The 14045-nt window shown below is 39.4% G+C and overlaps 1 protein-coding gene across 1 annotated transcript in view; it reads left to right on the top strand.

The window, feature by feature from the left end:
- Positions 1-12900, top strand: part of LOC120563775 (voltage-dependent calcium channel subunit alpha-2/delta-1) — a gene marked incomplete at its 5' end in the record, with an annotated part of 56333 nt that extends 43433 nt beyond the window's left edge. The window contains 15 exons of the mRNA XM_039808182.1: positions 1024-1105; positions 1634-1696; positions 2301-2404; positions 2962-3051; positions 3153-3220; positions 3332-3370; positions 3509-3580; positions 4950-5102; positions 5423-5475; positions 5871-5926; positions 6841-6970; positions 7723-7835; positions 8671-8753; positions 9079-9158; positions 10869-12900. Coding sequence (XP_039664116.1) covers positions 1024-1105; positions 1634-1696; positions 2301-2404; positions 2962-3051; positions 3153-3220; positions 3332-3370; positions 3509-3580; positions 4950-5102; positions 5423-5475; positions 5871-5926; positions 6841-6970; positions 7723-7835; positions 8671-8753; positions 9079-9158; positions 10869-10905 — 1223 coding nt within the window. The remainder of the gene's footprint in view (positions 1-1023; positions 1106-1633; positions 1697-2300; positions 2405-2961; positions 3052-3152; positions 3221-3331; positions 3371-3508; positions 3581-4949; positions 5103-5422; positions 5476-5870; positions 5927-6840; positions 6971-7722; positions 7836-8670; positions 8754-9078; positions 9159-10868) is intronic.
- Between the last annotated feature and the right edge of the window lie 1145 nt (positions 12901-14045).

Raw genomic sequence — 14045 nt, 5'->3', positions numbered from 1 at the left:
ACATTTGCACAGGTTGTGATGTCAGTCTGCTGCCCTGTTTGTATTCATATGAGTATTATAATACCACTGACCCACACAATGTCACCTAAATCAATATACAGTGTGTCGCATCGCCATTTTCAGTAATGACAGATGGCGTTTGTGTGAATGTATACGTGCATGGTATGTGTTACAGTTAGTCACTGCGGGATTTTCCACGATATCACGATAGTCAGAGCATTACTTTGGTCATTAGATTAGTATGGTCTAAGCAGAGTGACATCAGCTCAATCGACTGAGTTTCCTAGAAGCCTGATGTTGTCATGCTACTCAATGACTCATGATGTTTGATCTGTCATCATCTAATGGATCTCCCTCACTTAGCACCATCATCCAGCTAATGGATCTAGGTATCCTTCATCCATTTTAACCAAAGGTCAAGGTTCTTGAGTCTTACAGTAAGTCTTTATAAAAAGACGGAAGAAAGAAAGTTATTGAACACTCAATTTCATTTCTTTCAAAAGTATTTTTTCTTTTCAATGGGGTTCGAACTCAATACCATGGCATCATCTCTCTCCTAAAGCTGCAACAGCCAATCCTTCACAAAGTAATTCCTGCTTTCTGACGATCTAATAGTCACTCAGAGTCGAGAAGACCTACCATGTTGTCTACCTGTTGGATGATTTCCTAACAAGTGACATGAGATCAATGATGTATCCCTCATTTATCCAGGGAGAGGTTTTGGCTGAACACATTTTTCAGCCAGATCCGCCTTGAGACACTACATCACTTGTCTCTTCAATATTCTTACTGCTGGACAGTGAAACAGATGTGCAGAAAAAAATGCTGGGCTAAGGGCATTGCTCAGTGGCACATCAGTATTGACTATTGTGCGAGCCAAAAGCGTAACATATTCTTCTTCCCTGCCAAGATTTGTTTACTATAGGCTGGCCTTGCTTCCATTGCCATATTTCCCCTGCACTGTTACTATGGTGCTGTAATGTCCACAATATGTAAAATGTATCTTTTGTCTTTAATCCACAGGTAATGTTTCCCTGGTGAATCGACTAATCCTGGATGCAGGTCTGACAGCTGAACTGGTTAAACTTTGGAATGAGCAGACAGTGTGAGTCCCAAAACTTTTTGCTCTTTTTACCTTGCAATATTTATCTGTGCTTGTTAAAAATAAGTATGTCTTCCTATATGGAAACCTCTGTTGCATGTGCACACAATTGCTCTGTACTGGCATAGCTGATGCTTATTTCATGCACAATTTACTGACTAACCAAGCCAGAATTGTATTTATTTCAACTCTACTCTTTGATCACTAGAAACATGATGAAAGCAAAGCACAAAATGCATATCACACCCAACCATGCTAAGCTCTGCCAAGACATGCTGTTTTCAGCAGAAAATAAAATAATTACATCATTGTGTTTTCTTTCATGGTATGCCCACTTGTCTGAAATAATCTGAATACACACTTACACACTGCAGGCTATCTGTTTAACATTAGGACATATAGAGGCAAGCGAAAAACAATTTGTGTCATGTCTGCAGCTTGGTCTCACAGATCACAAATACTATACTATACTATATACTAACATTTGTCAGTGCGATTGGCTCTGATGGCTGTTGTTTTCCATGTTCTCAGGGATGGGATAGTGGCCAGGTTTGTAGCCACAGATGGAGGAATCACAAGAGTCTATCCAAGAAGGTACTCTCTCCCTTCTCTCTACACAGTTTAACTTCTAGCGTTAGCGCTGGCGTTGCGAAACAGCACGGCAAGCTTGGCCCAAATGTCTGGTGGTGTAAATGTGTTAGATGAAAATGGATACAGACTGTAATGCTCTTAGGTTGAGCGTTTTTGGCTGCTTTACTCACCTGCACCACTGGGTTATTTTCCAGAACATAGAGGATTAGACACTTTCTGCTGAACTCCCAGAGCTTGCCAAGCCAGTAAAGGACATGGGTCAAAGCCACACATCCAGCAGCCAAACGCAGCTCATTTTCCTCAATTTCCTTGCTGCTACTTTTGTCTGAACTAAATTTGGGGGCTCCACTTGGTCAGAAAATAATATTCCAACTAAAGATGAATGCATATTCCTCCTGCCTATAAAACATGAAATAGAATCAGTTATTGCTTTTACTGGATCATGGCCTTGACATATATCAAGTGCATTGGTTGTGACTCTTACTCCAATGACTAACATTTGGCTATAGATTAAAATATAAATTGTCCAGATAGATCAAACACATTTGGTGTTTTATGGATATAATGGTCCATTTATATTATTATGTGACCATATTAATGTTTTCAGTGCTGGGGAAGAGTGGACTGAGAATCCTGAGACATATGAGTCCAGCTTCTACAAAAGGACCCTGGACAATGAAATTTATATTTTCACAGCTCCGTCTTTCAACCGTAAGTTTTCTGAAAGGTTCAATATATATATATATATATATGTGTGTGAGCACTTTTGTATGTGTGAGGATCTTCAGTGTGGTCTGGCACTGAGCCTATACTGCTATCTGCCTTTGGACGTCATCCCAAGCCTATGGTCAGAGATTACACTCCTAGGCCTCTGATATCACTCTCTTTATCCTTCTCCTTTTCCCGCAGTGTCTTTCAGCACTCATCCCCTCCCTCCCTCTCTCCCACCCTGTATACTTCCTGTTATCTCCACTGATCTCTCTAACAGACATCAGGACAGGAAAACGTCAGTGTAATGTAGCTGCGCTTTCAGCTACACTTGACTGGATTAACACATGTACAGGCCTCACAGTCTCCACTCCACTCACATAAATTACGAGCAGCTAAAAATGTATGGAATTTCCCACAATGGATAGCGATTATTCCCATTTTACTGTGATTGCCATCCTGAAATGTTCTTTGCCAAGATTTTTTGGACATGATTTAAGTTAAACTGCCATCATTCATTTTTTTCTCCCTTTTCTTTGATTATCCCTTCTCAATTACAGCAGAAAGCAGGGAGCCTGTTTCTGACTCAGGTATTCTAGTGAGCAAAGCAGTGGACATCACGATTGACAAAGTCACGCTCAAACCAGCTGGTCAGTCTTGCTAATCCAAGGATTGATTGCTTCTTGTCATGCAACACAAATGAAAACACTCACTAGTTGTGCATCTGCCTGTTTTGTGGTTTGTTCTGTAGTGGTTGGAGTGAAACTCAATATCTCATTCTGGATGAACAGTTTCATGAATGCTACAATGAAACTTAATGTAAGTCGTGTAATTAAGTTTCATTGTGTTGTATATACAATGTGTGACATGTCTATCTATTGGTGTACAATACTAATTTCTTGTCTGGCTCATTTCTTTTTACCCTTTTAGTGCAAGGATGAGATCTGTGGCTGTCTGAGGAATGACAAGGTACAGCAATGCGCGATCATGGAAGGCTTGTATCATGTGGATGCGGCGACAGTTTTGTTGTCATTACTTGGAATTCCTCATGGGGGAGACAGAAACTACGCACTATAGTTTTCAACTGTTTATCTTTTTGCCCTACAGCATGTAGACTGTGTGATCCTGGATGATGGGGGATTTCTTCTCATGTCCAACCAGGATGAGTATATCTCCCTGGTGAGTTACTGGCAACTGTTTTCTTCACCTTATCATGACCATGTCTCCTTCACTTATCGGCTGTCTTTCTCCAGATGATCAGTACATCATAAACCATCACACAATAAAGCATCTGTAGTCACATATGTACATGTAGTCAGAAAAGTTGAAATTAAAGACTTTGCCAACATTCATATTTCTTACGTTTCACTACTTTCTACATACCTAGCTCCTCTTTGTCCCAAGGATCCATCAATCTCATAAAGAGATCAAATAAAGGGCTTATGTCTCAGTTATCAGAATAGCCTGTGAGCTGTTTGAAAGCTTCTGTAGGACAGCAGTAGATTCATGTCTCCAGGACAGTAAAGCCCTAGCCACTGGAGGAGGATCAAAGGGAAGGTTCTAATGGGTTTTAGTCAATCATGGAAGCTATAGTTAAGTGAGCAAGAAGTCAGCTCTGCTGTGTTAACTCCACTCCTTTCAGGCTGCTATAGGCCCCTGTGTATTAGTAGTAGGACATGCAGTGGGTCTGGAAACATTACATGTCAGTAAAGACAGGACATCTGCTGTCTTTGATCAATTCTACCATCACAATGTCTGGCATACAGTTCATGGTCTTCAGCATTAGACTAAGCACCCTCCTCCTCCATCTCTTTTTCACATCTTGTGATACATTTGGTGTCCATTGGGATCATGCTGACTGTCTTTGTGCCGTTGTAGAACAACAGTTACGTATAGTAGCCATAGTTCTAGAGCCCTTTTATCAGGGATATACAGCATATGCTTTTTCAACCCAATGAAGGCTGCTACTATAAAAAAAAAAGACCAATCACTCGATTGGTCATCCAACAGGTGTTCAGCTACTTATGAAAACTCAGAGTTACTTGTTCTGACTTTAATCATAGGATTATAAATATGCAACCTTCATTCTATGTTACAGAGGCTTCACCTTTAAACTGGTCTTTTGGTTCGGTGTGCAAAGTCTAACCACTGTTGCTCAAAACCTGCTGTGACACTGACAGCAACATAACATCAACACATTTAACAGTGACACTGGAGCACACTGCCACTCTCCACCTATGCAGACTGCTTTATCAGAGGTTGAAAGGGCATGGCAGTACTGTAGAAGCAATGTGGAAGAGTGATAGGTTGACTACCATCTGTTTATCTGTGCTGCCACAGAACATTTGAATGGGCTCATCCTAATTGGCTAAGCAGGTAAATGCAAATTTTTAGTGCACTGATGCAAAGCGGTGAATGGCTAAGACTACAAAGCCCCTTCAGAGGATATAGTACACAGCTGTATTTCCTGTTTGTACAAGCAGTCTTACACTGCTTTTATTGACTGTTGTTTTTGTTTGTGTGTGTGTGTGTGTGTGAACTCGTCTAGATAGGTCAGTTCTTTGGCGAGGTGGACCCTGTGCTGATGATCAACCTGGTCAACACCTCCCTGTACTCCTTCAACAAGACCTACGACTACCAGTCTGTCTGCGACCCAGAGAAAGACAGCAAGGCCGCAGCAGGACCCCGCTCCGTCTATGTGGTTAGATACTCACTCACACAAGCTGTCAGACAGCAGTCACTCTCTTTCGTATAACTATAATTTACACATATAGGCAGTTACAGTAACTTTGTCTTTATTCTACATGCTGGTAGGGAAAACCTGTTGACTCTTGATTCTTATAGTTTCAAATATTGTGATTGCTATAAAAAAAATATTTCTAGATTCGTAATAGTAATATAAAAATGGCCAAATGAAAGAAATTAGGGGTTCTAACTTAATTGTTTTTTTTTACCATTACTATTTGCCTCATTTTGGAATTTACTGACTATTTACGTGACTTTTTACCTGTCCTTCTCCAGCCTACCATTGCAGACCTGCTCAGTATTGGCTGGTGGGCCTCCACTGCTGCCTGGTGAGTGTACAGGTTGTGTGTTTGTGTTTTGTGTCTTGCACTTTTTGTGTTTGTTTGCATGTGCGTTTTAGAGTGGGAGTACATTTGTACTTTAGGGTAGAAGTTTGTATGGGAGTGGGCTTGTATGTTGCTGGGGGATGCAGCTGGCTGGGTCAGTGTAGGACAAGGACAGTTACACAACATTATACTGCATCAATATCTGTATGGCTGTCCAACTGCAATACAAGCAGCTTTTTAAAGTATAATGACTGATACTTTCCTTGACATTCTCATCACCAGTGACTCTGGCCTTGAACAGATGTGTTATAAACAGCGTTTTGTTGTTGTATGTAAAGATGGCCTATTGACTCATTCATGTGAATCATTTTTTTTTGTTTTCCATTCTCTTTGTCTAGGTCGATACTCCAGCAGCTCTTCTTTGGTCTCATGTTCCCCAACCTTCTAGAGGCAGGTGAGCAACAAAAGCTGTGATTGTGTAAAATGTGATTGTGTAAAAATGTTGCGGTGTGTCGCAGCCTTTCGCAATGTGTTTGGCGCGCCAGAAAAAACATGATATATATATATATATATATATATATATATATATATATATATATATTGTGCAGCCCTAACTTCTACTATAATTTATTTTGGTCTGAAAGGGTTTTATGTTGAAATGTTAACTTTATGTTAGTACCCTACCTGCATTTACTCTTTATTTATCTGTATGTTTCTTTTGTTTTATACTTGTAACCTTTATGTATATATTTTGTTAGTCTCAGCACTAGGAAAGTGTTTATTTAAAATGTGTCTGAATAATCCTATAATGGATGGGCCGTGTAAAGCCCAGACAGACCAAGCCGATAATCTCTGATGAGCGTGACTAGAGTCTCTCAAAATCTGACGAAAATGTTTTAAACTGACCTTTGTCGATCTGAAATGAAGACAGATTCAGCAGTCTCACTTAAAATGTTTTCAGAAACAAGTTTCGGTGAACAATTTTAGTAAAATATGAGATTGTACTCTGACCAAGCCACCATAACAGTCTGACTTTGAATTTCCGGAGAAACCAGACCCGGCGACAATACAGATTAGCGCCGCCTGCTGTTATGGAGACGTATTACATCTCGTCACTTTGGTGTATTCCGAGGCACTTTTTTGACCAACTTAGGGAGACTGATCAGTACAACTGCCTTTTCTGCCGAGGGTTTGTGTGTCACGACTTTAAGTGGCCAGACAAGGAAATAAACAATTCATTCATTCATCTTATTTAGATGAGAAAACAGTATTGGGCAACATATTCATTTGAAAGATTTTAATTCCACTGCTTTCTCACTAATCCTTCCCAGTGTGTTTTTCTTCATTAAACCTGTCTCTTTTTTCCAGCGGAGTCAGCAGATGATGACATACCAGATGCCATGTTTAAGGAAAGCTGCATCACAGAGCAGACTCAGTACTTCTTTGACAATGATGAAAGATCCTACTCAGGTGTCCTGGACTGTGGAAACTGTTCCAGGTATGGGTGTTTCTTCATATGTGTACAAATCTGCACGTGCTTCCATTTCCATGGCTCTGTCCACTCATACTGCAAAAGGTTTTCTTTATTTAGGATTTTCCACCTCTTACTCTCTTCCTGGACATCCTTCTGTTTAATGGTCTGCAGGGATGGGTCCAGAATACTGTTAGTTTCCTGGCCTCTTTCTGTTTTCCAGCCTGATTTTAGGCAGCTGTTTTCTGATGAGTTCTGACCAGACGCAGATTACCTTGATCTGTCAGTGACCGGAATTGCAGAGGGAAGCACAAAAGCACTTTTATCTGTTTTTCTTCCTTCGCTCTCTGGCTAAACTTCAAACTCACTAATACACACATTCACGGACCACTGCACATCCACTTTGCTTTAACCTGCGTTTTTGTAAGTGGGGGTTAAATATGGCTGTAATTAGTGGGTGTTATAAGTCCCACGTGTCTGGTGCTTTACCCCCCGATGTTAACGACTGTAGACACAGAAACTTTCATGACCACGATAAAAAGCCAATCCCAAGAGGAGAGAAGAGGTATGAATGTGTATATATGTGCACAACTGCACATATACCTGTGTGTGTGCAGTATATACTGTATACTATATATGCAAATGTAATATATTGTAGATAATTTGTTATTGCATGTAAATTGGAGATGCATGATATCCTTACACCACAGGTATATTAATGTATGAATACTGTATACACTGTTCACCAGTTTGTTCCTATGGCCATGTGTGCTTTCTAGGATGTACCGTGCCGAGAAGCTGCCAAACACCAACCTAGTGTTCCTGATCACTGATGCCAAGGCAACGTGTTTGTCGTGTGACCCAAGGCCGCTTCGACAGGCTGAACAACCCTGTATCCTTTCACTCAACTCGTAAAAATCGAACATAGAGTTGCACTTCCTTTTTACTCTCCAGCCCTTCATCCATCACGCTTATGACAGGGGGGCTTTAAAATCTCAATACAAGGACACACACCTAAGGAGTTTGCAGTAGGTCCCTCCTGAATCTTCACGGGTGAACAGTAAACCAGATGCACGGCATATGAAAGCCTGTCTCACATTACTCCCAGATTAGATGTCGTAGTTTTAATTCATCTGGGCTGCGTGCTGCCATCAGGATGATTTAAGGTTAAGAGCAGAAGTGTGTTTATATACATGTACAGTATAATATACTCAGGATCTGTTTGACAGATGTGTAGCTTCTTACAATACAGATGTCATCATCAGAGGTCACTACCATAGGTTCACAACAAGGGCCTCCAGTTGCTAATAAGGACACCACTCCACCCACTCAAACCCTAACATATATGCACATTACACATGCTGCTGTAGCACACTATATATACACACACATACTGAACATACGGCATGCATGGATTAATGATGATTAATTTAAATGTCTTCATAAGAATACAGCGTTGCAATCTGCTTGACCACAAGTATCATGTATGATTATTTCTAGGACTGCCTTTCTGAATTCCTTTATTTTGATCTCTCTTAGATGTTAATAGAAGATGAATAAAAAAAGAAAAGAAATCAGGGCATCTGCAGGCAAGGCTGATCAATTAGAACTACATAAGGCTTTTTGGCAGGCAAATTAAGCCAGCACATCATTTAATAGTTCCTGTTTAAAGTATGAAATGTGCACTGCTGACGGTAAATCGCTTTTTCCTGAGAGTGTCTGTGCAGCTGAAGGTCCAGATCCATGCGAACTGGCTCAGTATCCCAGATATCGCAAAGGGCCGGACGTGTGTTTCGACAACAATGAAAACGTAAGAGACAACCACACATGCCTCCTTGCAGAGAACATTGCTGGAAACAGCTCTATTAGTGAGGCTTCACAGTTGGCCTCTGTCAATTCTGTCTGGTTTTCATCAGCGTTCTGCAGAGATTCGAAGCACTGCTTGATCTTTAACTACTTTATTTATTCATTCAGTTTATTATTTTTTATATTCACTATTTTTATTTCATGAATTTTGCATGCAATTGTCACTCAAGTGTTTTTATTTATTTTGCTTTATATGACCTTTTCACTCATCATCTGTCATTTTTGTTTTATTATTCTGCATCCCAATGGCTGCTGCTCTTGTCTGGTAGGATGAGCCCTTGTGTCCAATCAGCAGAGGTTCTACATTGAGCACCACACCTCTCTTATTGTTTCTGGTGCTGAGTTCAGGGTCAGTGTCCTCACACAGCTCCATGCAGACTTATTAACACAAGGATTTTTTTTCCGGCCATCGCAATGTGCTTGGCAAGGGTAAATCAGGCACTACAATGGGTTTTTTAATGTAATGTACATTTTTTTATTTGCTGGGTCATCATTACTCATTCAACTCATTTTACAAACATTCAAGCAACCCCCATCCTAGTAACAACAGACTCTTACTAACCTAAAAAATTATGATGTGATGTTTGTTTATTCATGGCTGATTCACCTGAATAACTCTCAAACACATTGATTTTTGTACATTTACACATTATTTCTATGTTTATATATTTTATGTTGCATTTTACCATTTTTTTCATACACATTAAAATAATTTGAGATGTAAATGGCCCACTAGAATTAAGTGAACAACCCACTGTAATAACAAGCAGTTGGTATTCATTTATTTGTTGCATGCTTATATCCCTAACAGAATGCTACATTTTTCTTTGGCATCTTGTTTTTCTTTAGTTTTTTTTCAGTTTTTTACCCCAACAGATGGAGAGCAGATTGAATCTTGGCAGTCAATTTGATATAGCATTACACCACCACCAATCAATAATAGCAGCACACAACTACGTATAAATATACCTGCAACCATAATCCTTTTATTTAGCATTGTTAAATGCTTTGTCAACCAAATATGTAAGTATATTTTGATGTATTTTGCCTCAAACTGAGAAGTCTTCGGGGATTGCAATGCAATATTTAGACCTGATACAGTAGCAGATGTGCTCACATGTAAGTAGATTCCCTTGCAGAGATCGGATGGAAGTTCATGTATTGTACCATTTGAGGTAAATCATTAAAACAAAGGAGGAAGGTGGATAACTCCTGTGTGAGATCATTGCATCAACACCCAACTTTGAACAGTTTACAAGACGTCTAAATATTTGGAAAAAATATTTCCCATATCTTTGAGAACTCAGCCTTTCATTGTGTTCTAAAGGCGTAGATCACACACATAACGGGCCATTTATTCATGTGCCTGCATGTTTATATTGTGGAATGGCTTTGCTTGGAAGCAAAGGCAAGGGGAGGAATGGCTGAGGAAGTAGATGAACAGAGTAAAAGTAGGCCGCGTCCCTTTTCCTCTTTCCATCTGTCCCTTTACTTTTGGCTCAGCTCCTCATAGGAAGACAGTCTGAGTCCAGTCCATTTTGTAACTGGAGTAAACAGAGGAAGCTCCACGTGGCTTTCCTGCCCTTTGAATACAGAAGGCTCCCACCTCTTTCCCCTAGGCCTTTGGCATGCACGGATATCCTGAATACTCCCATCAAACATGAAAAAAGCCACACACTGTCATAGGCAGGGGCATGCACATACACATACACACACATACACAAAAAGCAGAATGAGGTCCTAAGTACCTCTATAACTGCAGCAGAGCATTCAAATTTAAATTAATTTTCTTTCCTTTCGAGAGTTAGATCAATATCAATCTTCTCATCTAACTCTTGCCAAGAAATTGAATAAGCATGTTTCTTCAAAAAATGACAGGTAGGCTTAAGTAAATGATATAACACAACATGATATAATATGATAGAATACCATAGGATAAGATACAATACAATCATGAACTGCTCATTATTGTTAGTAGTAAAAGTAGCGATAATGGTGGTAGTCGTAGAGCTACTGGATGTAGTTCATCTGATTGATTGACAACTGATTTGTCCAACAGGAGGATGATTCTGACTGTGGAGGTGGGACCTGCTTAAGCCCGTGTCTTTGGCCAGTGCTTGGGCTCCAACTACTGCTGCTGTGGCTTGTCACATCTTTACAACACTCATGACCCTACACATAGACACACACATACACACACACACTCATACACTTACACACTGATCATCATCTCATCAAACAAGATGCCAGAAAACACTCCAGTTATGCCATCCAGGATGTATGAAAAGTATTTGCAACAAGACATTTCATTTTCTGACGACAGTATGAGCATTTCCATTTTCCAATGCCAAAGGTTGCTCATTCATTTCCTCCTTGTCATCTTCAAAAATAGAGACACATTTACTGTGCTCAGCTGCACTCAGTTCCATGATATACTCCTTTATACTCTCTTATGGTGCAAGAGTAAGAGCTAACCAAACCCTTTAATTCTGCCTCATTTGTTTCTCTGATTTATTAAGCGGAGGTTGAAGAGTCCCACTATGCCAACTAAATATCATTCAAAGACTGTATGTTCACTGACAGCATTGATTTGTGTAGTTGTCGATATTGTTTGTTGCTTATTATACTTATTGCGTATGAATCATTATGCTGTAATGATTGTTTATTTTTGCCAACCAGTGCAACTATGAAGAATATCCCTTTTGTTTAAATGTTTTTTAAATGTACTGTACCTATTTAAATCTTTTGTACTCAAAATCAACTAGCATTACATGACAAGCTAGGTGTTGTATTGTAGCAGCATGTGCTCAGTACAGAGCTAAATACAACACCAGTACTCTGACACCAAAGCTCACACAGTACCAAGGACCACAGATACAAAGCTACTAGAGAATCTTCAGGCTAGTTTATTTTAAGTGATTCCTCACATGTGGATGTACTCCAGTATTAAAGTTACAACATTAGCTAGATAAGTAAGACGGATAGCTTAGACACCTCGCTGAGAATTAAGTGAGATCATGTGAATCAAAATCTATTAGGATATTACAATTTCAAATATGTTTGTACTTGGTCTGACAGCTTTGGTTGTCTTCAATTTGATGCATCAAATTCCCAGTGCCTACATAGTAGTTATCTGAATGAAACAATGAGTCAGAGTTGTATTCTTACCATGTACGCGTGTATGCTAATGCTTTCTGCAGTATAGCAGAGCGGGTAGTAGTAAGTTTTGAATTGGGCCAAAACTGCTGCAGTTCTTCTAATTTATTTGGTCAAGACCTCAGTAGAAACAACCAGTGATTTTGATTGTAGTAGAGGAATATCATGTTCCTCCATGGTCAAAACAAACCTAAACCAGACTTGAGCTTTGCGTTCCAACACCTCTCTCTTTTAGTCCTGTTTCTGTTCCCTTTCTGGATCGCCAAGATGACTTGTGAATGAGATCAGCATATCAAAATGACTGTTTCTTTATATTCTTCTTCTTGCTGTTCTCCTCCTTTTGCTTGTTTCCTCTTTGTTTTAGTGCTGTGAAGCAGACGCTGAGGGCTCGGTGTCGAAACGCTGCAATGTCATGGGATGAGCTTGTTCTGTGTTTGAACGCTGTCTATGCCTATGGTCAGCATTAGGGCCTGTTGGAGAGAACTTTGAGAATATACTACTACCAGTGGTAATTTTGCATTGCCATAAGTCATAGAAATCACACTTAAGTGTTACATTTTTCCTCTTTTTTAGCTATTTTAACAATTAAAATTGAGTTCTCTCCACCTCGCCTTCATGTTGACCTTGTTGAGTGTTCAGGTTATGCCTGTCTATCAAAGTTGTGTGTTGACTTGTGTTTTACCAAGGGGATCCCGTGTCTATGTGCAGGCATGTGTGTGCCCCTCTGATATCTGATTGTGCTTTAATACTGTACATGAATTACTCTTTTGTGGAACTTGACTAGCCTGAATACATTTTGTATACATTTGTACACTAATAATATTTACTGTATAAAAGAGAAAAATGAAAGAAAAGAAAAATGTTTATAATATGGTGTTGATTATTGTGCAAATATAATATATTCACAATAAAAGTGTTGTATTGTTATGACCTGAGATGCTTCTTTTTATTATCACATCTGGCCAGTTGCTTTGGCTCCACTTGGAGAAGACCAACATGTCATACTTCCTGGAGAAAGAAAACAGCTGCTGAAAAAGCGCATCCGCATCTGTTTCACTGTCTGTGTATGACGTATGTGTTGGTGATAGCTACTTTGCCTTTACACTGCCTAGTGGTGTAACGGTAATTATTTCCGCCTCCCGGTGATTGGCACATCTGGGTGATGCAGTTAGAAGGTTGGATTTGTTTCCATTCACATACCCTACAATGGTGGAGCAATGATGACACACCACCCTTGTCCTTGATAGACAATTGTATCTCTGTTGCTGTTGTTGCTGGACAGGCGGGTCTTCATTTGCACTCGCCATAGTGTGACTGACTCTCACGCCAATCCACTTGTTGTGCCAACCTCACATATGGTGCAAACGGCATACAGCTAAAAGTTTAAGGGCGGAACTCGCACTCGTGAACTTTGGTTCCGCATACGTGCATCATTATACATACTGGGTATTCTCATTTGTAATATCAAATACACTGTAAATCCGGATGAGTTAGTTCAACTCAAACTGTTTGAGGAAACCGATCGCCTTGAACCATTTAAGTGTATTAACTCAAATAATTTAAGCATAAAGAAATATTTGATTTGTGTCCAAGTAACTCACGTACTTTTTGTTAAGGTAAATTAGGTAAATAAAGTTATTAGTATCAATTCCATTCAGTTAATTGAACTTAAACCTATACATTCTTTTTCACTGAAATGTTGTATTTCTCCAAACTTACTACAACTGTATTAATTTAATATATCTCATTTAAGTAAGACTAACTTAAATCCATCTTCTTTACACAAATATTACCACTTAAGTTTTATTTACTCAGTTCATTTCCACTTAAGCAAATTGTAACGTTTCAGGTGTGACCACTTTACACTGTTATGGCTACTCAATTTGAGGAAACCGATTGCAAGAACAAATTTAAAGTTATTTTAGCTCAGTGACCGTGCGCCATCTCACAATGTTCCAAACAACTGTATTACACTGTTCTGGCAAAGTTGTTGTACCAATTAACAATTTGTAATTTGTGAGGCAACACAAGAAAGAAAATTAACCTCACAACAGTTAAAGGAAATTTTGAGAAACTCTTG

This window comes from Perca fluviatilis, chromosome 8 (assembly GCF_010015445.1).
Source record: "Perca fluviatilis chromosome 8, GENO_Pfluv_1.0, whole genome shotgun sequence".
NCBI lineage: Eukaryota > Metazoa > Chordata > Actinopteri > Perciformes > Percidae > Perca > Perca fluviatilis.
This window is presented reverse-complemented; position numbering and strand designations above follow the sequence as displayed.